At 44.7% G+C, this 26,412-nt stretch overlaps 1 protein-coding gene across 8 annotated transcripts in view; it reads right to left on the reverse strand.

The window, feature by feature from the left end:
- Nucleotides 1-26,412, reverse strand: part of CEP170B (centrosomal protein 170B) — a 57,875-nt gene that overhangs the window by 13,771 nt on the left and 17,692 nt on the right. For 3 of the 8 annotated variants that reach the window (XM_039712642.1, XM_039712640.1, XM_039712641.1), the window contains exons 5-14: nt 25,090-25,148; nt 23,699-23,837; nt 15,304-15,405; nt 14,267-14,743; nt 11,958-12,020; nt 10,307-11,058; nt 8,102-8,287; nt 7,799-7,907; nt 4,569-6,350; nt 1,078-1,327 (exon numbers count right to left, since the gene is read on the reverse strand). In XM_039712642.1, coding sequence (XP_039568576.1) covers nt 1,078-1,327; nt 4,569-6,350; nt 7,799-7,907; nt 8,102-8,287; nt 10,307-11,058; nt 11,958-12,020; nt 14,267-14,743; nt 15,304-15,405; nt 23,699-23,837; nt 25,090-25,148 — 3,919 coding nt within the window. The remainder of the gene's footprint in view (nt 1-1,077; nt 1,328-4,568; nt 6,351-7,798; nt 7,908-8,101; nt 8,288-10,306; nt 11,059-11,957; nt 12,021-14,266; nt 14,744-15,303; nt 15,406-23,698; nt 23,838-25,089; nt 25,149-26,412) is intronic. The other 5 variants (XM_039712645.1, XM_039712644.1, XM_039712646.1 and 2 more) reach the window with 3 other exon arrangements.

Here is a 26,412-nt window from a genome sequence, read left to right on the forward strand (position 1 = left end):
CCCTGACTCCTCTAAACCCCTCCCAGTTAATTCGGGAGCAGCAAGGGAAATCAGAACTGCAATTACCAGGCAGACTCTGTGACAGAGCCCTGCGCCAGACGAGTCTGACGCAACCCTTTTTATTTATAGCTGCTGAGAGCCCCAGCGCTCCCCGGTGCTGGGAGGGAAGCTGGCATCTCACACACACACACACTTTGTGCAGCACAGGTAGAGCAGCCTGGTTTGAAGGCTGACACACTTTCTAGCAGCTTGACAGCAACTTTCAGCAAGAAAAGCCCTTTTGAGGTGAGCGTGGCAGCGGCGAGGGCGATGTGGCCAAAAGGAGACACAAGGCAGCTTCCTCAGGCAAAAGTATTTCAAGTATGGCCAGTACAATGGAAGACCAGTATTTCTGGAAAGTTGGCATAACACAGTTGCATATTAGAGATGACAAACCTCAAATGCCACTGTTTAAAAAAAGAATCTATTTGCTCTGTTGCTGAAGTCCTCCAGGCAACCATCAGACCACCAGTACACAGCAAGTACCGTTTCCAGGGACATCAAGCTAAGCAACGATTCATTTATATACAAGGTCTAGACAGGTTCAGATTCAGTTGTGCCAAGCAAAGAGGTTTCTGCCCTGCAGCTATTTCTTACTGCTCCCTGACCAGCTTCAGGCAAAGCAGCTTCAACAGTTTACATATTCAGTCTTTGCTAATCCATTTGACTTCCTCTGCAGAGAATTAGGAGAGTTCACACCCACCACACCATATACACAAACACACACTGTGACTTCCAGCAGAGAGCAGAGTTATGCAGGTATAAACAATTAGACTTCCCACTGCTTGAACAAGAAACAAACCAAGAGACAATGCCCTGCACCACGGCGTTTTGCAGATACAAGGTACAACCAGCACATCCAGGCTGTAAAGATTCATGAAACCCTTCCAAGTCAATGTCCATATACAAAGGAGATGTGGGCACACATACAACAGGAGAGAGCTTCTCCTTCTACCCCCCACATCTGGGTTTGATTTGAACAACAAGGAGAAAAAACCCATTTTCAACTCGTGGGTTAACAGATAAAGCCCACCTCACCTGGCTATTTCTGCTATCTCTGCAGTTTGCGCCATGAAGTTGTAGGGGTCAGGGTTGTCATCAAAATCTTCATCCTCATCCGTTTCTCTGCCGTTGTGCTTCTGCTTGCCCAGCCCAGAGCCACGCATCCTCGGTGTTTGTGTGGCTGTTGAAGTATGGGAGCGTTTGTGTTTAGGGGAGCTGTGATTTGAGCCATATTCCTCCTCCGAAGTAGAAGTGTAATCTGAACCCTGTGGTCTCCGCCTTGATGCTTATAAGAAATGAATTGGTTTCAGACCGAGGACAGTAGTCAAGAGTAACTACAAAAGGCTGAAAGGTAACACAAAACTAGCCCAAGAGCACAAGGAAAGGAGAGTTTCTGTGCAGATCTTAAATTAAAACACCACATTCTCTGAGCTTATTTCAAAGTTGAGCCCCTCTATGGCTCCCATTCACTGTACAAATTTGGAGTGGAAAATTCCAATGGAAAATCATAATGACTGTGTTAACGCCTCCACTGTAGTAAATTACTACCACAGACTTGGCTTTCCATGCACAGAAGCTCTGTGTATAAGTAGCACACATTTCAGACTCCTCATAGTCCCACAGAAGTCCTTTTCTAAAGAGAGCCCAATTTTCAAGCCTAGAGATACCTTTCTAATTAGCTTCAAGTACAAGCAGAAGGAGGGGTTTTTGAGTGAAGAGTAGACTGTGGTGCTTGGTGTTATTTGCAAGAGTCCACACCCCGTGTTCACCTCCTGCCTCACAATTCCCCATTAATGACACTCTACAAGGAAGTGTTCACAGTCAGGACTGGCTCCAAGCCCTGGAGCCAAGTGGAAGCTGCTCACTTATCCCAACTTGTTCTGCAGATCTCCAGACACCCAGGTCTTCCTTGCATGGGAAATGTCAAGGTGTCCTTGTTTGAAAACTGGGCTCCCAATGTTTGCTGCCTCACTATACTCTCTATAGGTACAGTATTCCCTTCATTCCCTTCTGTCCACCCCTGGAGAATGAAGACCCACTAAACACAGAACCAGATGAGTAATTTAGAATTACAACACAGAAAAACTTCACTGTGTTACCAAGACAATCCTAACACTGAAACACTACCTATAAATTAAGTCAGCATCACACACCATATGAACAAAACCAACTAATTTGGCGTGTAAGATGCAGGTAAAAACTATAGATAATTATTGTATAGTAAAAGAAGTATTCCTAGACATTGCTATGTCATCCATAGCTATAACAATGTATTGGCTTAGGATGTTTTTATATATATATATATATATGTATGTAAAATAAAAATAAATTTGCTCATATTCAATTCATAGAGTTGTATCTCTTTTTTTAAATGCAGTTTTAGAATCAAGAGGTCACCCTGACACTGAACAGCAATTTTGAAATTATGAGACTCATTTTTCATCTCTGTGGACCAAGGGAAATCAGAATCAGCTCCCTCAGTATAATTTAAATTACCCTGAGTAAACAAATTGTGTACACAGAGGAGCATGGGAGACAGGCCTTTAGCTCTCAGAACTGGTAACTTGGATTATTCTGATGTTATCTGTGACTTTCAGAGAAAGCTACTTCAGATGGCCCAACAATGTACTGGCATTTCTTGTCTCATGGGCAGACACTTCATGATGTTCTTCCACTAGTGAGATTAACTTTCTCCCATTGGGAAAGTTGGGAACTCCTGTGGTTAGATAAACACTAAGAACTCCTGGAATAAATCAGCCACATCTGCCTCCCTATCCCCTAGGCTTGACATTCAAAGCTTTCAAGGGCTGTTGTATCATGCTAAAAAAGTCTTGATGGCACAGTGCAATAGTCCAGTTTAACAACATGTCACTCTTGCTGCAGGAAGGGAGTTCTAGCTGCTTTTTTACTATGTCTACAACAGCATTAGTGCAGGAGCATGGATCACACAACAGCAAGCACAATGAAGCTCGAAATACACCAGCGTGTACTTAGAGCTTGCACAGGGTTCACAATCCTATCAAAGAATTAGGAGGTTAGTATTTTAAGAGTGACTAATTCAGAGGAGGGATTAGCATCATCTGCTGCAACTATGGACAAGGAAAGGTGTTAGCATGCTGCTACAGAGGTGGAAATCAAAAACCAATTCATTTAAATAAAGAACTGGCCAACACTTATCATTTTTCTCTGAATGATTTGAAGCCTGTGGTCCAAAGGCAGAAGTGCAAAAAGCACCTCCTGTTTGGAAAACTGACCACATTATCTTGCTTTAAATTTGTTCATCAGCATTAACAAGAAGTTAATAATAGCATCATCTTAAAAAAAGGCAAGAGAAGAGACTGTACATATTCTTTTAGCTTAATCACATTCTGATTTACATGCATATACAAGTGTGTAAGAAAAAAATCACTAAAATTAAAGGTGAAGCTGAATGTACTAAAACAATCCAAATCAAAACAAGCAGCAAATAACATTTTTAGCATGCAATAGAAATGAATACTGCAAGAGAGATAAATACTCAGCTGTATGAAAATATCTTAAAGGACACATCCAGAACTCCAAGACCCCTTACAAAATCATGAAACTGCTGAAAATAGCATTCTTCTCAAGAGGACTGACAAATCCAGCCAAAGAGATTCTTCTTGTCCTTTTGGCTACTAATCATTCCTAAAATCCCAAGCAAACACATCTGCTTTGCCACATCTGTGGCAGGTCAAGGACAACAGGCATAGACCTGAACTTAGACCAAAGGTTTCAGGAACAATCTTCCATTACCAATTACCATCCTAAAGTCTGAATTGTTCCCTGAAGGCTGATTTCAATATGATAAATGCTGATATTTCAAGGGTCTATTGAGTGCTCAACTACAGGGCAATGTAGTCCCCACACCTCTGCCTCATGGGAACCCCAACTGTGAACTTGCCTTAGCTGTGGCAAAAGTCAGTGAAAATACACAGAAGTGTCAATCTCTTGGGGTAATCAACATGCAGTGTCTAGCTCTGTATTTATATTTTCAGGAACAACAAGGGAACAGCTTTCACAACACAGGGACATGTATTTTTTGTTCTTCAGTTTCAAATGCCTTCAAACCTGCCACCTTGGACATCAGCTGTCACCAACATCGTTATAAGCTCTTTGGGAGAAAACTTTGAATCTTACAAGTAAAACATATCAGAATTTCTTGTAGCACTAGAAAGGCCTTAAATTCTATTTTTTTAAACAAAAATATGGCTAACTGTCAAATGGCAACTGGTTGTTCAAAAAACAAACCACTGGAGGAAAAAAAAAAGTAGCTATTTGTAGTATCCTCACAGACATAACCACAATACCATCTCACTGAGTATGAGAGTGCTCAGCTGTCTCCAAATCCATATGAAACCTCAACATCTGTGCTGCTCATTAACACAGACTTTTGTACTCACCAAGGCAGCACCTCTACTACTGTGACACTAATCCTTGGCAACCATGTGCTGCCTGTAAGTCAGAAACAGGGAAAGAGGGGAGAAACATAAAGCAGGAGCACTTACAGGATGATGAGGAGGAATACTTGACACTGCTTGAACGAGTCCTGCTGAAAGGCTGCTTGGCAGAGGCAGCAGCTGCTGTTTTCCTGGCTGCAGCTCTCACCTCCGAAACGCCCGTCTTGCGATAGGACTCGGCGCTGCGGCCCGAAAACCCCGTCCTCGACTGCGCTGTCTCCGAGTCACTGGGCACTGTAAAGGAACCTGCCCGTTTCCTGGGCATGGCCAGGATGTCCAGCCGGGAGAGCTTCTTTGTCTCTGTGGGCTGCTTGGTGCCCTGAGCAGTGGCATCCGAGTTGGAGGCTGTTTTGTCAGCATCCACGCATTCGTTGTCCGAAGTATCCCCCAGGCGGGCACGGCGCAGCTTTGAGGCCCTTGTGGGCCGTGGGGTGGATAAACTGTTGGACCGGGTGAGAACCTGCTGGATTTTCTGCACGTTCGAGGTCGTTTTGCTCTGGTCCTCCTTGGTGGTCTGAGTGAAAGGTTTCCTCCTGGGAACAGGCCGGGTTACCGAGTGCTCGTGGTCAGACACAACCGCATCTGGGACTGGCAGGTAGGGCGAGTTTGAACTTCTCTCGTCATCTGTGAAGTCAAGTGACCCTCGAGTCCCAGCGCTCCGCTTCATCTGGAAGCGCTTGGCAGCCTCTGCTCGGTTGGGGTTGGGTGCCTCTGGTGCTTGTGTTTTCCGCTTCTCCGTCAGCCTGTCCCGAGCGCTGGGCTGCCCACACTGGTCCTGGATGGATGGTGTGGAGGAAGACTTCTCCTTCTGCAAGCTCACAACCGCTTTGCGTTTCGGGGCACTCGCTGGGACGTTTTTGCCACTCACCAAGCTGACTGTGCTGGCCGTGTCTACATCTGAGTCCCCTGACAAAGAGTCCTCCAGCTGACCAGCAGTTTCTGATGGCTCCAGCTGTTGGCTTTGACCAAGCAATTTGGCTTCCAGTGCTGCCAAGGCAGTTTCAGTGTCCTTAAGCAGAAGATGAGTGTCCTGACTAAAGTCCATACGAGTTGACCGAACAGCCTCTAAATCTTTAAGCAGAGGGTGACTTGAAATATGTGGGAGTTTATTCTGTGGAACACCACTGCTTGATTTATCTTTGGTAAAACTTTCTTGTCTAACAAAAGATGCCGTTTCCTTTCCTGACACATTTTCTTGATCTTGAGGAAGACTCTGATGAAGGGAAATGACAACTTTTCCAGCCGTGTTTATATAAGCACTGACATCTTTGACCGGTGGCTTTCCAGAAACTGGTGTGCCAGCACACTTGAAAGAAAACTCCGGATCCTTGCTGTCCTTGTCTGCTCGAGTGTGGGACACACTCAGAGAGAGCTTGGAGGGAACCTCTGCATCATTGCTGTCGTCACCAATGTAGAATGAAGTAGAAACTGGCTCACTCACAGCTCTCACGTGAGAGATCCGGGTGGCTCCTGGCTGCCGGCTCTCTGATCTATTGTCTTCCCTCATCTGCTCTAGCATTTTGCTGTTCTCTTTATATTTCTTGCCTTTTTCCGTGCTGAAGCCATCATCAGATCTGCTGGCATCGCTGAGGCTATCTGGATCCAAGTCTTCCTGGATGAAGAGGCGGCTGCTGGAATCTCCATAGGCTTCCACACAGTGGTCCTTCACGATGGTTCTCTTGGTAACCTCCGAATAGGACTCCTGGCATACCAGGACTGTGGGAGTGGGGCTGTCTGATTTATCACTTGGTGGGAGCTGGGGAAGAAGGCGCCTTGTTCTCGAGGGAACAGAGTTTTCTGGTTCCCCGGGTTTTGGCGGTACCCCACTTTCTGAAGAGAGTTAAGAGGAAAAGAATCAATTACTGTAAAATTGTGCCACTTATTTATTTATTTGTTTAGGAAGAGATTGATCTTGCAAAGTGCAAGTCCACAAAGCACTCACAAGTTTTGCTTAGAACTAAGGTTTTATGTAATATGAACATCAGCAGGCCTGGTTGGTGCCTGCTCCCTTGGGTTTATCAATACAGCCATTAAACTTAATTCCTTTGCTGAATCACACTGCTCAACACCTTCCCTTCTCAAGGTAGTAAGTCAGATTCATTCTCCCATAATATACCTCTCACTACAAGCACTGTGGAGTATAATGACGTTGCTGGCATCTAGCATCAATCAGGCCACAGGAATGAGATGAAAAGCCATCAGACATCACTGATGCAGTGTTTTAAGTGCCATTCTAAACAACATTGCCCATTTGACTAAATAGATTGTGCTTTTCACAGTACAAGTTCTCCTACACCCATATCCCAGAGCAAAGTCCCAGGAGAAAGACCCTGTAGTAATAATCAAGAGACTCTGAATTAGAGCTCGCTGCCCCCACATGTGTGGGCTTATCAGCAGCGACACTAACACTCCACAGAAAGAGTGTTCCTGTTTCTCCCATGCTTCTGGCCAGGCCTCCATATCTGATAACACCTTTAAATACCAGGATAACTGGTTATTTGGCTATGGTAATATTACAAGCACTCCAGGAGTTAGGTATCCTACATGGTGTGAAAACAGTAGCAATGATCTCTGAAACAAAGATTCCTTCTGATCTTTAGCGGATCTATCTGTAGCTGTCGATGGCAACAAGGTATGACAAGTAATCCCAACTAAAAATTTGAAAACATTTGCAAAAGCCAACAAAGTGCTTTTCACCTTTTCTCACACACTAAGAGGACCACAGGGTCTGTAAGGCATCTTCCAAGTTAGGAAGCTGGAGTATATCAGACTCCATCATTTCTCCCCCACTATATCTAGTTTTCTATGCTGATCTCCACCCTTTACAACTGCCACTCAACAGCAAATCCCAGAACAGCCTAAATTCTCGGCACAGCTAGACACAGGAGAATCACACAAAAAACATGCACGTAATGAACTAACTCTAAGGCTATGCAAACGGGTTTCTCATTTGGCATCATAAGACAGTCCAAGGAATCACAGCTTGGGGCTGGTTAACACCCAAAGCCCTTACAAGCTTTCTCCTTCCCAGGTTCCCCTTAGTCATGTCAAACCTAACATTTAAGAACCCCTTGAATCACTCCAAAATGCAAACCAGAGGCTCTCTCTGTCTTCAGTCCCCTGGGAACAATTCACTCCATGCTTCCCATCTCCAGCTAATGCAGCTAAAACAGAAAATAAGCTACACCCAGATGCAGAGATGACCTTAATTTCTGCTTTTCCTATCATCCTGGTTTAGATTCAGATACCCTCAAACCACAGTGTCAGATGAGACTTACCTGCAGCTCCATCACCCTGCCCAGAGACAGATCCAGAGTCAGAGTAACTGTCCGCAAGGCTCGCCCACCTCGACACCCACTTCTGACTCCCTTGAGATGCTGCAGACATCTACAACAAGGTGGGGAAGATGAGGTGAGAAAGAGGGTTTGTAAACAAAATCCTAGCCACAAAATCTCTCCTCTCATACTGACATCACTCAGTCTGTTCAAAATGGAAATCAAGCTACATATCACATTCACATCCAGACAGAAAACCCATCTACACCTCCACCATCCCAGGAAATCCACCTGGACTGCCCGTACCTGTGCTTCAGCCTGAGACCCATTCACAGCTTTTGAGGAAAATGCCTGGAGCAAGGGTGACTTCTGACTAGTGCCATTTTCACTGATTAGATGCTGAGAACCAGAGTCATCTTTTTCACCTTTAATTATTGGTCTAAAGGTTGAAGAGATTCTGGAAAATTCAGGCGATTCAAGAACACCAAAAACCTGAAAAGATGTTTGCATGGGAATATTAAAATGCAAGGAAACAGAAAAACATTCACAGCCAAAATCTGTGAAAATCTGTGAAACATTAGTCACACACAAACTATGATGCCAAGGGGCCAGAAACACTTGCCAATGCTTCCATGAAAACCATGTAAATTATTTTCTTCTGTACTCCACTGTAGCAGCTTTAAATATACATAATCATAGAATTTCACTCACACCCACCTTTCCTCTCTCCCTCATTATTCAGGGGTGTTGCCTTTAACAGCAGTAACTTTCACTGAAAAGGAGTCCCTTTTCAGCCCAGAGAAATTTAGGATGAGTGTTGGGAAAGCTATTTACCAGCTCATTCATGAAGATTTAAGACAGAGAAAATGGGAAAGCTCCATCCTCAGTGCTTTTCATAGACTGCAGCTGCAAGTGGGCTGAACAAAGCAGCCCTGCACTGCCACAAGGAACTGGGACAGGATGAACCTCTGAGATGGGTGAGTGTTTTGAGCTCGTTGCACAGATTGCCCCAGAAGATAAACAGGCCTCCTAATGGGGGGGGGTGACCAAGACTCATGCCTCAGAAGGGCTTGTTCCTCTCACTTGACTGCAAGAAGTTCAGAGGAAGATACACCACAGAGGGTGCCTTGGCTATGCAGAGACGGCCATAAAGATCTCCACTCACTGCTGTTGAAAAAATGTGCTTGCAATGGTGGAGGAATAAAGAACAGAAACACCTCAGAACGTAAGTAAGGCCAGAATTCATTTTTGTTCTTCCTGGACAGAAGCACTGAGGTTCAGTTATCAGCTGTTTCACAAGTGGCAGGTCGCACTGCACCAAGGCTATGGCACAGTTGGGCCAGAAGCTGGCCAGTTTGTCTGCCAGAGTCACATGGCTGCCAAGACTACTCCCCAAAAATATTTGTACTTTTGTGGCATTTTCCCTCCTATTTCTCCACCAGAACTATTAGTCATCCATTGTCAGGACTAGGACCTTGCCCTGAACCTAAATACAATGCCCTGAAAGCTTCCGATCACATTTCACACAAGATGTAAGGAACCAATGTAACCAAAAACAAAAGAGAAGCTAGATCCAGGCTCATAAACACTGTATACAAAGCTCTAAAGCCAGGTTTAATTAAGGCTTCCTTTAAACCTTGCCATCCTCCTGACTACATTTCACTAAATCTTCATAATAACTTGCCAGTTTTGTTTTCATAATAGACCGCAGATGAGAGTTAAACTGAAAATCAGCCAAACTTTTGTTTGCCCTGCGGTTGGTTAGTTGGGTGGGTTCTTCTTAAACCTCCTTCATCTCTGGAGTTTAGTTTTTATGCAATCATTCACGCTGCAAAATCCAAGTAAGTACAGATCTGGGATTGCCTCTGCCCTAGATCACACCCTTTGCTATCTCAGCCAGCTGCCGCTTGCCCTGACAGCAAGCACTGCCTTTCTAATCAGGCATAGCCAAATACAGAAACATCTGCCACTAAGGCTTGTAACCACCAGCCCTTGGCATTTCCTGTGGCCTACCATGGGATGATGCATCAGTGCTGGGCTGCAGCTCCCATCTTCACAGCAGCGGGCAGGAGGTGATGCAATGCCAAGGCAGAGCCTTGGGAGCAGTCCTAGAGAGCAGAGCTGCTCCCAGCCACAGCTGTCAGCAGGATCAGCCTGATCTTTATTCAGGTGTTGCCTTTCCTCTAAACAGATGGCAAACCCTCTCTTTCCCTTCTGCTTCCAAATTCCAATTTTTTAAGCAAGCAGCTCTTTGCCATGGGCTTATTTTGCTTCTTTTACTCTGCGGTTTTTTGTTTGTTTGTAATTTTGTTGTTTTGATGCGATTTTTTAAAGACAAGCATCACAGTTTGTTGGGGCCTGTCCTTAGCACACATCACCCAGGATCATTTTCCACCCCAAACTATAATCCCTGCTGCACCCAATTGCATCCCTTCATGGCAACAGTCAATTTAGGCCCTCCAAGCCTTCAGCCCTCAGCTCACTGGCCCAGCACAGAAAAGCAGCATTTACCTGATCTATCATTTTCCGCGCTTCCTCCACTTCTTTGTCCTGCGACTCTGTCTCAATGGTGTACGTGCCTGTCTCGCTTACGCTGTCCTCCTCATCATTCCTCCTGCTCTGGGCAGACTTCACCTCAGGAGGTGGAGCAGAGGCAGGCTCTGGTTCTGAGGATATAACCACACGTGGAGCTACCGGCATGGGCACAGGGGCTGGTTTCTCGGTGTTTGGCTTCCCAGACTGAGCAGTCTCACGCAAGTACTCAGCCATAAAATCCTGAGCCATTTTCGACTTCCTCCCAACGCTCCCATAACTTTTGGCTCTGGGAGTAGAGGAGGACGAAGAGTTGGTCCGATCCTCTGTCTTGTCCCTCTTGAAGGAGCTCGTTCTTTGGGTCCCGCAGGAGTTGTTGGTGGTTTTGCCCGCCTGGGCTGCAAGGTGGGATGGCGGCACTGAATTTCCCGGCTTCTCCGCCGGCAACGCGTTCTTGCGCTTTTCAACCTTGCTCTTCAGCCCCGGATCCGTGTCGCTCTGGGATGAGTGAGCGCTGTGCGTGAAGGACTGGGAGCGCTTCTTCCGCGGCGTGTCCTCGAAGAACTCGATGACGAAGGCCTGCTTGTTGTGCAGCATCTCGTGGGGGTCACGCCTCATCTGCCGCTGCAGCCTCGTCTGCTCTGCCGGGCGTTCCCCGCCCGGCGTCGTCGGCTCCTTCTCCGCCTTGGGGTCTTCGGTGTCGCTCTGCGTCCCGTCCTCGTGCCTGTTGCCTGGAAACAAGGCATGCAGATTTGACCTTCGTACTCTCAGTTGTTGCGGGCCTGCCATTACCTCCCAGCTGAAATTTGTAATTTCAGTTACAAGAAAAGCATTCTGTAAGATTAAAAAACTCCAAAGACATCTGTGTGGTACCAGGACTACACCCCATCACAAGAAATAAAGAGAAGGCAGCTCTCTCCTGACCCCACTTTTCACCACTGGTTGGCTACCAAGTTAATTATTCATTTTAAAAGAATTCAAGAAGTACCTTCAGCCTCATGGATTTCCGATTTTTTCTGATTCTGATGGTGATTGGTTTACATACCTAATGTTTTGTTTCTTTACTTTTTCAATTCAAATAAAAACCATGAGATTATTTTGCCATTCTATCCAATTACTGTAGTCCAAGACCACCTCACTAGGTTTTCTCTTTTACAGAGCAGAAATATCTCTGCAGGATCAGGAAATAAAACCCTCACACTGCATACCATGAAACCAAATCCCCATGATGAAAGATCAGATCACTGCATTACAAGCACATGCATCTCTGAGCACCCATGTCACCCACCTCTACAAGGGAAAATAAACCAGAGGCTAACAGAAAAGTGGATTTGAAGGATTCTTTACTCTTCCTGGAGATTTAAGAATCACACCATGACACCCCCATGAGTTACACCATCCTATCACCAGCCAAGCAAAGGTTAAATCATTATTAAGAGTTCACTAAGCTTAAACTAAGTTTATAAATATTTTCATAACATAAGTTAGCAACAACCATCTTTACAACTGTCTCTATGTATCAGTGCCTGCCTGCCTCTCAGCACCTTAGCTCAGGACACTCAAAGTAAGTTGAAGTAAAACAAAAAGTCAAAATTAAAACAAAAAGTTAAAAGTAAAACAAAAAACAAACCTTTTTTTGGAGAAGGAAACAGGTGTGAAGGCACACAACACGATTCAGTCAACGACCAGGAACCTGTCATCGGGAGAACGGGGAAAGAGGTCTCTGCGCTCTAGACTGTAATATGTAGCAAGATATACTGGCTAAAACACCACGTGTTTGAAGGAAAACTGCTCAAACCAACTTGGCAAGTTCTCCCGACTCATGGGTGAAGACCATTTATTACATCAAGTTAACTGTGAAAGATTACAATTTAATGCAAGGTCCATTCAACCCAGGAGTCAATTCTATGAAGAGTTTGCTAATACACTCAAGAAGAAAGTCAGCAAACTTTGCATTGTGCCCTGAGGGCTGATAAGCTTCACCCTTGGAAGGGAAAGTTCTTAAATTAAAGGTCTTAACTAAGAGCTCTGATGAATGCAAAACGGTGAGGACACAAGGAAAACATGCACCATGCTCACAGATGCCCCAGAAGAACATCATGCACATCCCCCTCAAGCTGCTAAGACCTGAACACCCTGTAGTCTTGATACTGGGCTTTACACACCACATTTACATTGTTGCTGGAAGTGAACAAATGTTACTCAGATAGCCCCAGTGGAGAGCATTTCTGATCCTGGAGACCCAAACCTGGTAGGCAGCCACCAGCAGCCTCCAAGACATCTTCAACATTAGCCCTGCCAGAAGAACACGTTGCACAGCTATCGTAGATAAATGACACCTGCCAAAGCAGAGGCAGATCAACTCCTCAGGCCATCAACACTCTATGTTTTAATCAAATGTCCAGCGTTGATTTCTTGATATGCAAATTACGCCCTGAATTACCTCAGCTTCTTTCCATGCCTTATGGACTGTAGAGAGGCAAATGCAGCCAGTCTCTAGTGCTCCTGTGCATCACAACAGCAACAACTGCCCAACTCTCTAGTTTTCTCCAAGAGAAAAGAGTAAAACCACTGAAGTACATTTCTATCCCTGACAATGTTCTCCTGTAAGCCAACAAAATCCAACATGACAATAACATAAAAAATCCCAGCACAAACCCTTTCATCACACAGTCACAGTACACTGAAAATAAGATCGTAAACAACTAAACAGGGCACCTCAACGCTGTCCCTTATTGGGAAGGACTAGAACCAAGCAATGACCAACAATTTCCAATAGTTCAATTTCCATGCCATGCGAAACCCTACAGCTGAATATAAGACCTTTATGATCCTACAGGGTTCTCAAAAATATGTACCCAAACCAGCAATTTGGAGGTGTAATATGTAAAACTTCATATTATGACAGGTTTTGTTTTAGGCAGGGGCTTTTTCAAGAAGATCAAAGCAAATATTCCTTAAGAGAAAACAAGGTATAGCTCTTATTTAAGTAGGACTTCAAGCACAAGTAGGTCTGGTAATCTTCTATTTGACTTTGTCAGCTCAAGCTGCAGTTCAAAACAACAGCTTTTCCAGAGGCGAGGCATGGAGAATAGAGGAATCACTGATCTCCTCTGAGCTGATCAGTGGATGGCCCAAGAGAGACACCCAAGCAGCCATAAATCTTGCAGAACATATTCCAAGTTGCATCAGAATCATGTAAGTCCCACCAGATGCTCTAGGAACTGGGCTCCAAACTTCACTTCAGACCTTTGAAAATCCCCAAAGAATTCCTCACAAGTGACACACTTAACAAGACACAAGTTGACTAAATCTGATGTTTTTGAACAGAGCAGGATTTCAGAAAAGCTTTCGGTTAGAAGAAACCCTTTCCTACAAGCACAACAATTTCCTCTACTAGGGATCATGTGTATCTCAACTCTACTGGTATTGTCTCTGTCAGCAATTTCTGTCATCCAACCAACTTGCTCTGGTCGTTACCAGATGATCACACTTAAGGCAGCAGGATGATCATGCTTAGACTCCTCTGGTCAGTCAGAAAGAAAAGCCATTCTATCAGCTAGGAGAAGCAAAGAGAACCAAATTCACTGAAATATCTGTGTTTATCAGCCTGCCTGACCATATGGAAATTATTTTAGACACTTCAAAATCTTTTTTTCAACCAATTACTGCTGAGCTGGCATTATAGATGTAGAAGAGTCATATTAGTGTTCCCAAGCCAACATCACACATGACTTCAGGGCCAGGTGAAGAGCATGCTAGCTGCATTCAAAATATCAACAGTCATTAAAGGAATATTCGTCATCTTGCAAATCTGGAGCAGAAATAATTAAGTCCAGTTCTCCTTGATAGGAGAAGGGTTTTCATATTTTATTATGAAAGGCTGTATTCTGCATGGCCAACAGAGAGCTATGTCCACATGACAAGACATTCACTCACCTTTAAGCGTCCTTACATGAACTGGCAAGTCACTCTTGGTACTGTAAACATCATCTCCTGCAGACTGCCTTCTCATCAGGCTTGGGTCATTCTGGACAAGCCAGTCGGCCACTTTGCTCTCTGCTGACATCACTTCTGTATGAGCTGGGTCCTTACTGTAGGGTCTTCTCTGTCTGAGTGAAAATTTTGTTACATGGTCTTTTATCTTTATTTTACCAGGGGTACCATCATCAAATTCAATGGTGAAAGAGGCATGACTCTGTACCACAGGGGCTACCACAGCATCAACATCTTTTGTTGGGATCTCATGGACTTGTGTTTCTGGAGATTTTGATGGCTGCTGAAATTCTTTAGTTGGAATCTCAAAATAACTTGGCTCTCTCCGGAAAGCAAACACAGATTGTTCTTGGGCATCTCTATAAGTAGAAATGTTCCCATTCAGCTCCTCTTCATGTTGGGTTATCTCTTTTGATCTCTCTACAAAAGTGGAAAAAAAAACTATAAATAACATTTTTTCATTACTACTTAATTCACTTGTTTCAACTTCTTGGAAGGGCTACTAATCACAACCCCCCTCTGCTAGAGAATAGATACACTGTGTGTGCATTGAAATAAAACACTTTATGCAGTAGAGCACATGGTTGATGGAAACATCAGGTTTACTGCACAAGTGAAAACAAGATGCCTCTTCCATATACACAGATTGACAACAACAGGAGTGTTAAGACCAAATGGTTCCCAAGGATGATGAGGTGAGAAACAGATACAGCTACACAACTAACTCTAAAACAAACTTAGAGTTGATTTACTCCATAACTGCTGTTTCTAATGGCCAAATATTTTAGGGAAAACATTTTAATTCCCCCTTATTCCAGTTTCAGCAGCAGCAACCTACACACAGGAACGAGCAGATACAAGCACAGAAAAGAAGTAGTAATTACAAGTCTTGAAATAGGATGGCTTCAAACAGTAAATATCAAAAGTGTTCCAAAATTTTGTGTCCCCTATCTTCTCCCACCCCACGTCCCCTCCATTACCTGAGTAATGTTCCTCTTGCCTTCTCTCTTCCTTGCTATTTGCATCATCTTCCCCCCACCAGGAGGGCTGCCCATAGAGAGGGGTGCGGTAAGTATTCGTTTCTAGGAAGAGGATAAGCAAATACTTTAGACAGAAAATACTTATTTACCAGGTTCAACTGCACAGCAAGAGAGGAAAAACAGCAGGGCCAGATGAGACCATGAACCTGTTACACCACAGCTATAACAACAGCAAATTATACATAATAATATGTTCAGGCTTTTCTTTGTTTCACCCTTTTTTCCTTCTTTGCATTCTATTGCAAGATACTAACTCCACCTCCTTTCATTGTCTTCCATAGCTGTATTTCCCAGATACTGGCATTTGTCCCTTTCTTGCCTTACTATACACACAAAGTGGAAGATTTTTGGCAGGACAGACTAAAAAACACTAACCACAAATCTGTCTTCAACTCACCTGCAATTCAGGTGAAAATCTTTTTTCCTCACCTTAATTGGGAAGACTTTAGACCTTTTTTGTCCCACCATGTCCTTGGATGTGTCCAGGCTAGGGATTTTTTGAACTGTTTACCACTCCCACTGTAAGTGACACACATTCCACAACAGGAAATTCCCAAAGCATTACAAACTTAGGAAAAATAGTAAAACCATCTCCTTACACTTTCATAAAGAAGCAGTAAACTCTTGCTCTCTAAAGCTTATTTGTAGTAAACCAAATTAGTTGCACAGTCGTTGTAGGCCAGAATTTTTCTCATGGAGAATTTCCTCTATGAGAGTCAGGCTTACATTATTTATCTGTTCAGTGAGCACTCACTGCAAGATCAGGGCTTCACTGCAACAACTGGCACCCACTCAGTGGAGTGATCCACTGCTCCTCGTTTTGTATCCCACAAAACAAGGTTGTGTTTTGGCAGTGCCTTGGGCTGCTGCTGTTTATGCAATAAACAAAAAGAATACACCCAGTTTGCCTGTGGTACAGTTAATACTACCATTTTTTCATAGTTCAAAAGAAGCAAATAAAGTAGCTTTTGTCCTTTCATCTAGAGGTGATAGAAACGCCAGGATAGGTCAGGGGCTGAGGTTAAGATCCAGCTTTGTTAGGCTGTTTTTGCCTCTGCTCATAGCAGCTGTAGCTGGCCATGTCTTGACACCCTGGCTCCAGCTCCAGAGCCATAGCTGGGCTTCTACTGCCAGCTGCTGCTCAGCTTGTGGTTTTCAAGCCACACACTGCTCTGTGTAAAGCAGCTCTTAAATAGCCCTGCAATTTTGCATTCCCTGCTTTAGTAGGGACATGACAGAAAGCAGTTGTTAGCATAAGGGAAGTCAGCAGAGGAAGGGGAATTAAATAACTCAAATTTAAAAAGCAGCCTGATTTTATGCTGCTGTTTCTAAAGCTACACAGACCCAGTGGCCACTACTTCAGATATTTTTGCTCTAGGATCATTCCAGATAAATAAGCTCATACACCGACAATCCACAGGCAAAAATTTTGCCTTACAGATGCAGCCCACAGGCCCTTTTCTAGAGATCTTCTTCGTGTTTCAAAGATAACCACACAGCCCTTCTCACTGAGGATCAAAAGAGGTTGAAAGTATTACTTTCCTCCCTGCCTAGAGTGCATGGAAGATAAACCATGTTCCTATTATGTGGGCGGCCTCTGAAAGTTCAAAGGAGGAAGCAGTTCTCACCATGATAAATTGGAATTGCCAAGCAATATGTTTCGTAACTGATGGGTAAACCACTCATGGGAGAGGGGGAAAAAATAACAAAAAAACCTATTCACAAGGTTGTCAGCAAACCCTCCTCCAGTGTAGGGTTTGGTTTCTCCTAGGCTGAGAGCTTCTGTCACACAGCCTAGCAGAAACCTACCATCCTCTTTTCATGCTATAACTTGCCCAGCAGACCCCACCCCACCCACGCAGGATCTGCTCCACCAGCATCAGGAACTTTGGGCACACCATGGATTACTACCCTCTGGCTTGCAGTACAGTACACAAGGGTGATGGCCAGGAGGCAGCTATCTGGGGGAGCCAGGGGAAGGAGATCAACACTTTGACACAAAGCCATTAGCAAGAGCCACTGACATCTGAGGTAATTTGTGCCTAAAGAGATCAACTATCCTACAGATGAAATGCAAAGACCACCTGCACTCCACTGTTGCACAAGCAGCACCTTTCCCAAGGACGGGTGCTGTCACTGCTTGCGTCTTGCAAGGAGCTGCAGCTCATTAACAGCTCATTTCTCCAGCACATCCCAGCCCCAAAGGGATCCCAAAGGCCCCCTAGTCTAGAAGATGCCAGTGATCTATTCCAAGGCAATTTTGTGTCCAGAGGGGCAGAAGAGAGCTAAGAGAGCTCACACCCATCCTGCAGGACAGAAGTCTTCCCAGAAACTGCTCAAAGATCTGTGTCCCATCTGAGTACAAACACAGGAGCTTCAGCCTTTGTTGGCCAGGAGCTTTTCTACTACAGGGAAAAGGCAGCCACGGGATTAGGTCAGACTTGGTCAGTCCTCTTCTGTTGATGAGGAACTTTGGGATTATAACTGAAGCTGAAGGAGGAAAAGAAAGTATTTATAAAGAATGATGATCCAGCTCTGCTGTCTCAAATTTCCCTGCCCCCTAGTAGGTACTTGCAAATTACCCTAACTGCCCCTCTGACAAAAGCTAACACAAAGTCAAAACCCCAGGGCAGGCCAAGGAACACCTAAAAAGAGTGCACCAGGTGGCCAAAGTGCACAGATTTGGGGCCATCAGGTGGAAGACCCTGCACTGCACTCACTGCACAGCAGCAGAAGGCTCCTCGTGCCCCATGACACAGAGCTCATGCGGCCCCACCTGCAATGCCTGTTACAGCATCTGTGACAAAGCTGCACATTTTCATTCCTTTCCTCTCCCAACCTCCACAATGAACGGGAACTTCAGTATTTTAAGAGCAATTAATGTTTCCACTGAGCATTCATATTAATTTGCATTTTGAGTAACATTGTCAAGTGACACAGTCACCGTCATTCCTGGCTGTTGCTGAAAGCAGACAGATCCTGAAAGAGAGTAAAATTTCTCTGATTTCAGAAGAGTGTAGTGGTTTTACCCTAGGCAGCAGCCGAGCTCTACACAGCCACTCATTTGCTCCCCCACCAGTGGGATCAGGGAAAGAATCACAAGGGTAAAAGATAGAATACTCAGGGGTTGAGTTATAGAGAGTTTAGTAAGGAAAACAAAGCCATGCACAGAAGGAAAAGCCAAACAAGGAACTCATTCACCACTTCCCATGGGCAGGCAGGTGTTCAGCCATCTCCAGGAAACCAGGACTCCATTAAAAGTAACAGTGACTTGGGAAGACAAACAGCATCACTCCAAACATTCCCTCCCACTTCCTCCTTCTTCCCCCTGTATTATATACTGAGCATGTGATATGGTCTGGAATATCCCTGTGGTCAGTTTGGGTCACCTGTCCTGGCTGTGTCTCCTCCCAGGCAGCCCCAATCTCCTCACCAGTGGGGCAGTACAGAGAACAGAAAAGGCCTTGGCTCTGTGTAAGCCCTGCTCAGCAATAACAAAAACATCTCTGTGTTAACAACTCAGTGTTCTGCAAAAATCCAAAACACAGCTCCATACCAGCCACTGGGAAGAAAATTAACTCTACCCCAGCCAAAACCAGCACAAAGAGCTACACGAATTTGCTGCCCTGCTCATGTCAGAAGCTTCTGTCCCTTCTAATTTGCCAGCACAACTGACACCTCTCCCAGCTCCAGCTCTAACACAACAATATTGTAGAAAAAGGGGAGGGGGGAAGCACAACGGGAAGGCAGCTAAAACAGATGGCTGTGACAGAAGTGGGCCAGGGAGCAGCTACACATGCAGTTGTGCCAGCGGGCTTTGCTCTTCACCAGCTGGGATCCATTTTGGGTAGCAACCTCAACCTGGACCTGCAGCATCCACAGCAGCATGTTTGCCTGTGTCCTGAGACATGCAAAGCACCCTGAAGCCACCTCCTGTCTGCTCTGTTTTAGTGTAAGATGGATGCTCTTGCAAGAGCAGAGAAACTCGGCGCTTGCTCAAGTCAGCAGTGAAGGGAGGAACACCAATGAAAATGAACTGCTCAGTCATTTTAATGACATGAGACTTCCTCCAACTGATGGCAGCTCGTTACCACCTCTCTCCACTCCGTGCCAGGCTGCCCAGATGGTGCCAATTCATTTAGACATATTTCTTGGCTCATCAATTCAGGCAGGCAGCCCGAAAACCATCCTTTTAGATAACTGAATTGAGGTCAGCACAAGCATTCAGCCAGATAAATACTGAGCTACCAGTGATGGTGTAATACAAGGAAGACCACTGACATACACGTGTTCTGCTCCTGGATTTCAGTCTTTGGGGCAGTCACTCAAAAGGAAAAATGATGGCTGTTTTAGCACAGAACAAGGGAAGTCCATTTGCTTAACAGTCTGAAAAAATGTGGCCTGTTGAATTAATACAGAACTATTGATCATCTGAAGGAGAGGCACCAAAAGAGAGAATGAGATGTGTCAATACAAAGGGTGTATTTATGGAGAAGTGAATCACACAGAACACAAGGCCACAACCAGAAATGCACACTGGGTGACGAAAGGCAAAGGAGAAAGACTGTGTTAAAGCTGCTTTCCATCATCAAGCAGGAAGAAGAGCTTTCAAGACAAGCACACAGCACCCACTAAACAGAGGGGCCTGATTTCTCTTGAAGGTGTCCCCCGTGGTCAGGACAGGACTGAGCACTGTGCTTTGCCTGAATCTTCACAAAGATTCACACAATCATGAGAGAGAGACAGGCAGCAACAGCAAATTTCTTTGCTCACAGAAACACACACAGCTTTGAAGCTCACTCCTGCAAGTCATAACAAAAGCATGAGAAATCCAGCTTCCTTTAAGTCAAACTGTTTTTGATTCATTATTAATAACAATAATGTCCATCTCTAGAAAATGCAGAGTAGGTTTTTTACAACAGAGGCCTTGGGGGGAAAAAAAAAGATGATCTAGCTACAACATTTTAAGTTTAATTCCTTATATCTCTGCTTTTTAACTCCTCTCCAAAATGAGAATTCAGACCTAGTAGGAATAATCATAAAGTAGTTCTCTGATTCTTTGCCACACAATTTATTTCCTATGTTCATGGTTAATCTAGGCCCTGGTCTTTTGTACCTGCTGTGACCATACACGGATCCCAGGGACTTTGAAATCAGGCTGATGATCACAAATGTATCAATTACATGGTCAAACCTTCAGCATGCTGCAGTTACCACCACTCTAGTGCAGGCAAAAAAGCAGATATAACACCACTCCCTTAAATTAAAGGCTAGGGCAGTGTTGTGTGTCTAAATAGCTATTGCCATGATCTCATGGGGAAAGCAGCCAAAGACCATGGAAACCACTTCACAACTGGGCACAGCTCCCACTGCCTCCATCCATGCTGCCTGCTGACCTCAGCCCTGGACATCAGCAAGACTTTCAAGTTGTCCACTCTGCTGAGAGGACTGAAATAATGACATGGACGCTGACCTGGTGAGCAAACCTAGGTTTTCACAGATCCCGGGAGAAGCTCCTGCAATTGGTCCTACTCCTGCAAGTGATGATGCCCATTTCCCTGCAAGCAGCCTCCACCCCTGGAAACTCAGGCCTGCAGCAGTTATTCAGAGGTTAGTCACCAGATTCAGGATTACCCAGTCCCATCAGGCTGTGGCAGCTTTGAAAAAACAAAAAATTAAGATCAGCCTGAGGATTTAACTATGTGCTGAGAACAGAAGACCACAAAGCAGCTTATCTCATCAAGTACCTCAACTCAGGTAGCAACAGATGGGAATAGGGATTGTGACTGTCTTGAAATCTACTCAGTTCAAGGCTCTACCTGGCTTCCTGATCACTTAAGGCTTTAGACATGAGAGCTAATAGCTATTTTTAGCATTAACTATCTGAACTGTGGACACTTTTATTCGTATCCATCTCCAAGCTACAGGATTAACCAAGCTCCTTGCTTCCAACATTTCACAGACTGATGATTTATTGCTTAGAGGCAACATACACCCAAAAGCTGCAAATTCAACAGCATAAAGACTAAACTGACTGTTTCCCATTCACTTCCCTGGATCTCTTTATCCTCAGCCCCTCACCTCCTCCCATTTCTAAGCAGCTCTAATTGTTCACATTGTTTTGTTAAACCTCTTCCCTGAAAGCTTGCATTCCCTCTGCCTCTCTTCCACCCGGGCCCTGGGAACCGATCCTTCTAAAGGCTTTTGTCAGGCCAGACCTTGCTTTAATTAGGCAATGCAAATTCCTAAATACCTACAGGCTTAGCAAAACAGCTCTTTCCCTAAAGCCTCTTTCTGCTGCCACTAAGCAAGCCCACTCCCCTTAAGAACACTACACTCTTCTTTTCACTAATCATTTCAAATTGCTGCCACCCCTCCCAGCAGCAGAGGAGAAACAGTGCCTGTGTGCAGCTGAGGACAAGGTGAATGAGTCACCTCTCAGATGAGAAAGGGATCCACTGCTCATTCTGCTCACGTGACAGAGATGCTTTTGGGAGAGCTAGGGACTGATTTAATGCTCAGGCTCTTGTTTCCACAGGCTTCAGTCCAATCCAGCAAAATACTTGAAACAAGAAGTCCTGATTTCCTCTATAGCTCAGTGGGGTTAGGAGCACTACAGATTTTTTTAGCTCTGCCCATCAGTCCCACTGCATGTGACACACTTCAGTGCTGGTCCCCAGTAAGAACACAGAGCCCGTTTTGCCTCAGCCCTCTGGTCTGTGCCCACTGAAGATGACAGAAACATAATGCAGGTCTGCAAATCACAGGCCAGAGAAACAGGTCACCTTGCTGAAGAGTCACTCAACGTCCTGGCTTTGAAGGTGCTCCAAATATCCACTGCTTATGCTATGTAGGTTAAAATCAATGAGAGTGTATTTTGGAAGGTGGCAAGAATAAAAAACTGAGTGTTCATGGAACCAGGCAGTAGCAAGCACGAAGTGGTTCCAGTTACTGGCAAAGCTTTCCAAGAACCTCCTGCCCCTTGGAAGGCAGTGGAAAGCTCTTCCCCCAGTTCACCTCTTCTCACCCTCCCCACTGTCACACTGAATCATCCACAATTCCATCCCTTTACCTTCACACTCGTCAGGCTCAGTCCCAAACACAGACACAGCCAAAGCAACACAAAGAAAGGTTTTCTGGTGCAAAAAATTCAAGTCAGGCACAGAGGTGCATGTGCTTCCCCACACAGCTGCAGACTGCAAGGAGACCAGGGAGGAACATTTCACTGTTTTAGTGCACTGTGCCAGCTTAGGGGGATTTTCATCAGGACAATACATGGCAAATTATGGTCAATCAACCCACTCCAATAAGTTATAAGAAAGCCTTAACAGATTTACCCAAAGTTGTACACTTTTCTAGAAAGCTGTCTCTAGGCAAACTCACCCAAGATGTTTACCTCACTCTTTTACTTGCCATCCCCTTCCCTCCCTTTTCCTCCCTGATTCCTCCTCCAACCGAGAGTAGGCAACTCTCCCTGCTAAACCCTAAAACTTTCCAGTTGCTCTGCCATCCTGAAGCCACAAGACCTTGGGGCTTCAGACTGGGGGTCATGTCACCAGCATGCTTCAAAACCGTATTTGTTCCTCCCATGCACCAGCAAGCCATGAACTGATACTTGACCAGAACTGGGGAGAGAGACCTGTCAGGACAGCACACACAGGAATTTGGGTGAAATGGGTGAGACAAGGCTGCTGGGGAGGTCCTGGCAAACCATAATGGGGAACACAGAGGAACCAAGGTCAACAAAGGATCTCTAAAGGCAGGCAGCAGTTGCTAACAAAATGGAGAAGGAAGGAATTTCTCAAATAGAAAAGGTTTGAAGCTGGGGAGCAGCAAACCTAAAGCAAACAACTCCCAGTTTGGCAGCCGATTTCAATCCCACATACTGGCACATTAGGAAGTACAGCCATTTAAAACCATCCAGGGCTTTGTGAAAGAAATGGCTTGCTGCTTCTTTGCCTGCCAGCACCATGCCACAGCAGCTATACATTTTCTACTCTGAGTCACCCTCTCTGTTCAAACACCAGCTCACGATTAGGAAATTAAAAATAGACCAGACAGGTGCCAGAAAACTTACCAAACCTGCTCTGCCCACAGGTTTTCCAGAACACACACAGCGACAACGCATGTAGGAGCCATCACACCAGCTGATTTTTTTTGGAGGCTGAATCTCCAAAAACCCAGTCTGGAATACTCCAGGAGTTTAGAAAGATGATCCTTTCAGAACTGCTCCCAAATGCAACTCACAAGACTTTACTGTCAGAATTATAACCCAGCACAGGGCTCAAGCTGCACTTTGTTCAGAATCCAGATGAACTGGTTCCCAAGCAGGTACCTGTAATTGCTTTCCTCTCTCCTTTCTCCAGCTTTGCTTGTGGGGACTCTGTGTAGACACCGTGCTCCATGGGCTGCTCCGCCCTCTTCGTGGCCGTGCCTTTGTAGTTCATCTGCAGTTGGCTGGTGTACTTCTCATGCTGCAGAGACACAAGCAGCAGTGAACCCCTCTTCCCCACCAACAGATCACCCAAAACTCCACTGCAGCTGTGTCCTTCAACAAAAAGCATGCACACCTGAGAAGAAGCTACAGAACAGGAGAAGTACCCCACCTGGAAGCCATTAAGTGACAATTCTAGTACACAAGAAGGTCACTGTGACTTAGCTGTGCAAAACAACTAATTAGAAAATCCTTTAAAAAATAGACTGAGGAGAATCAGAGCTCAGGCCATTCTCCACTCAGGATTCAAATCCTGAAATCCCCTTTGTTCTTAAAGGAACATTATAAATTATTTCAGGGTGCTCATCTGCATTATCTCAGTTTTCCAGCAAAGGCAATTGGAATCTATTTTAATTATTTTTTCCAAACCCTCTACCCAGCTAGGAAAGTCATTCTACCTTAAAACAGGTTCCATATTAACTCAGTAAATGAGTTATTCAGAAGCCAGTTTATTACAAGTAAATTAATAAATGGGTGAAGCCATCCAGATTACCCCTAAGTAAGCTCAATGAATCATTTGCCCAATTCCAGCCCAATTCTCACCAAGCCCTAAACACGGAACCAGGGCTAGGAAGGCAGTATCTGCTAGCCAAGGGCTGATGCATGGCACTGATAGCCTAGTCCCAGAGCTGAACAGAGCTGAACCTTTCTTGCCCAGAGGGGGTTGCTTTTCTGCCTTAGGTAAGGGGATGCTTGAATATTTCTTACCTGCTACAGAACAATGTTTAAAAAACACTTCACTCCTAAGAGGACTGACTGCTCAGTAAGTAAAAATTGGGAGCTTGAAGGCAAAAAATGAGATGGTACACATGAATAAATTAAGCAAACTTCAGCCTGACTGAGGAGGTGTGGTGGAGCTGGCATAAGTCACCATGCTCAGAAAAAGACATCTGTGCTCCACTTCTGGGAAGAAAAAAGTTCTGCTGTGCTTCACCCACAAGTTTATGTGCTGGTTATTCTTTAACATGTTACAGCTTTAAGTAACCTTTTTTTCTTGGCAGTGATGAAACATACAGAACTTGATCTACATGTTAGCACAGGGATAGGAGATCAGAGTTGAGATAACTGGGAAATGTATCTCCCCTCAAAGGAGGGTTTCATTAACTCCAAATCCAAGGAGAGCCCAAGAGTGTTTCAATATTTCACTCTGCTTGACCATCACTAGAGTACTTAAAGTTTTTTTTGTTTGTTTGTTTGGTTTTTTTAAGTGCACTACACCCAGCCATTCTTACCTTTAATGCTTCTTCTGGGACTTTGTGTTGTATTTGTTCCAGGACATACATATTCGAATGTACAGAAAATTCATTAAGGAAAATATGAAGGAATTTAATGGACAAAGAAATTTAGCATTTAGTCACAGAAAGAAAACAGGATCATAAAAACAGAAAGTCTTAAAATACACAGGGTAGTAAAAGTTGCCTGTGCTGCAGCCCAGCATGGTCTTTGTTGTGCACAATCACATTTGCTGGGCAGATCCAGTACAGCTGAGGGTCAGCAGACATGGGGACCCGAGCAGGAGAAGCCTGGAGGAGCACCAGCAACTCTCTGCAGGACCTGGGGGAGCAACCAGAGCCCCAGCTCAGCTCACACCCTGATCCTCTCCACCTGGCTGGTGGCTTCAGGCAGACCACTCAGCATCCTGCCCAAGAGGGGCCAGTCTCACGTGCTGGGTAAGGGAGCAGCAGAGTTCAGCTCCTTGCTCAAATGCTTGGGACTATGGTGCTCTCTCACCCTGGCAAGGCCTTTCAGTCACTGCAGTTTTCTAGATGAAAAGTAAATCAGGTCATGAGCTGCTGTGACCTCTTAGGAAGGGAGGCATTCACATGGTTGAGCCCAGGCAATAATCCTCAGCAATGCTGTATTAAAAAAAAAAAAAAAAAGCTGGCATCTGGAATGTCACCATGAATAACCCAATCAGCACACCAGAAAGCAAAGAGGAGGAAAAAGGAAAGATAGAAAATGTTAGACTAAAAATAAACCCAGTGATACTGGCCTAGCAGGGAAACTCTGCACAGCCTGTAAGTGAAACTGTAAATGGAAAAGAGAAATGCTCTCATGCAACGGGACACAGTTACTCCAAGCCCTCAGGAGATGCTGCCATCCACACCAAGCTGGCTGCAGTGTGCACAGAAAGCTCTGCTAAACAGTGGCACTGAAGCAGCAAAGCAAAGACCTTAGAGCTGCCACAGGTAAAGTACATCTTATGAAGATTACTCTAAAACCTACATTCTTTACAATTTTCCTGTTGAGGACAATAAATTCCACAACTCAAAAGTATAACCATTAATTTCACTTGAATATCCATGAAAGGGCTGCAGGACTAAATACTTAAACTCAGCTGCTCATTGCTGAAAATTGCTTTCTGCAAGAAGTTTAAACTGGTATTGCAGCCATTAAAACCCACCCATGCTCCAGGCACTAATTTTTGCCTTCCCAGGACTGGAGTTCACAGCAAATCTTCTGTGCATTTCCTCACACACCAAGAGACCAGAACATACACAAGCAGCTACATTAAAAAAAAAAAAATTTGCAAAGTCAAGAAAAGCTTAAACTGA

The sequence above is a fragment of the Passer montanus genome, unplaced genomic scaffold, assembly GCF_014805655.1.
Source record: "Passer montanus isolate IOZ18808 unplaced genomic scaffold, ASM1480565v1 scaffold27, whole genome shotgun sequence".
NCBI lineage: Eukaryota > Metazoa > Chordata > Aves > Passeriformes > Passeridae > Passer > Passer montanus.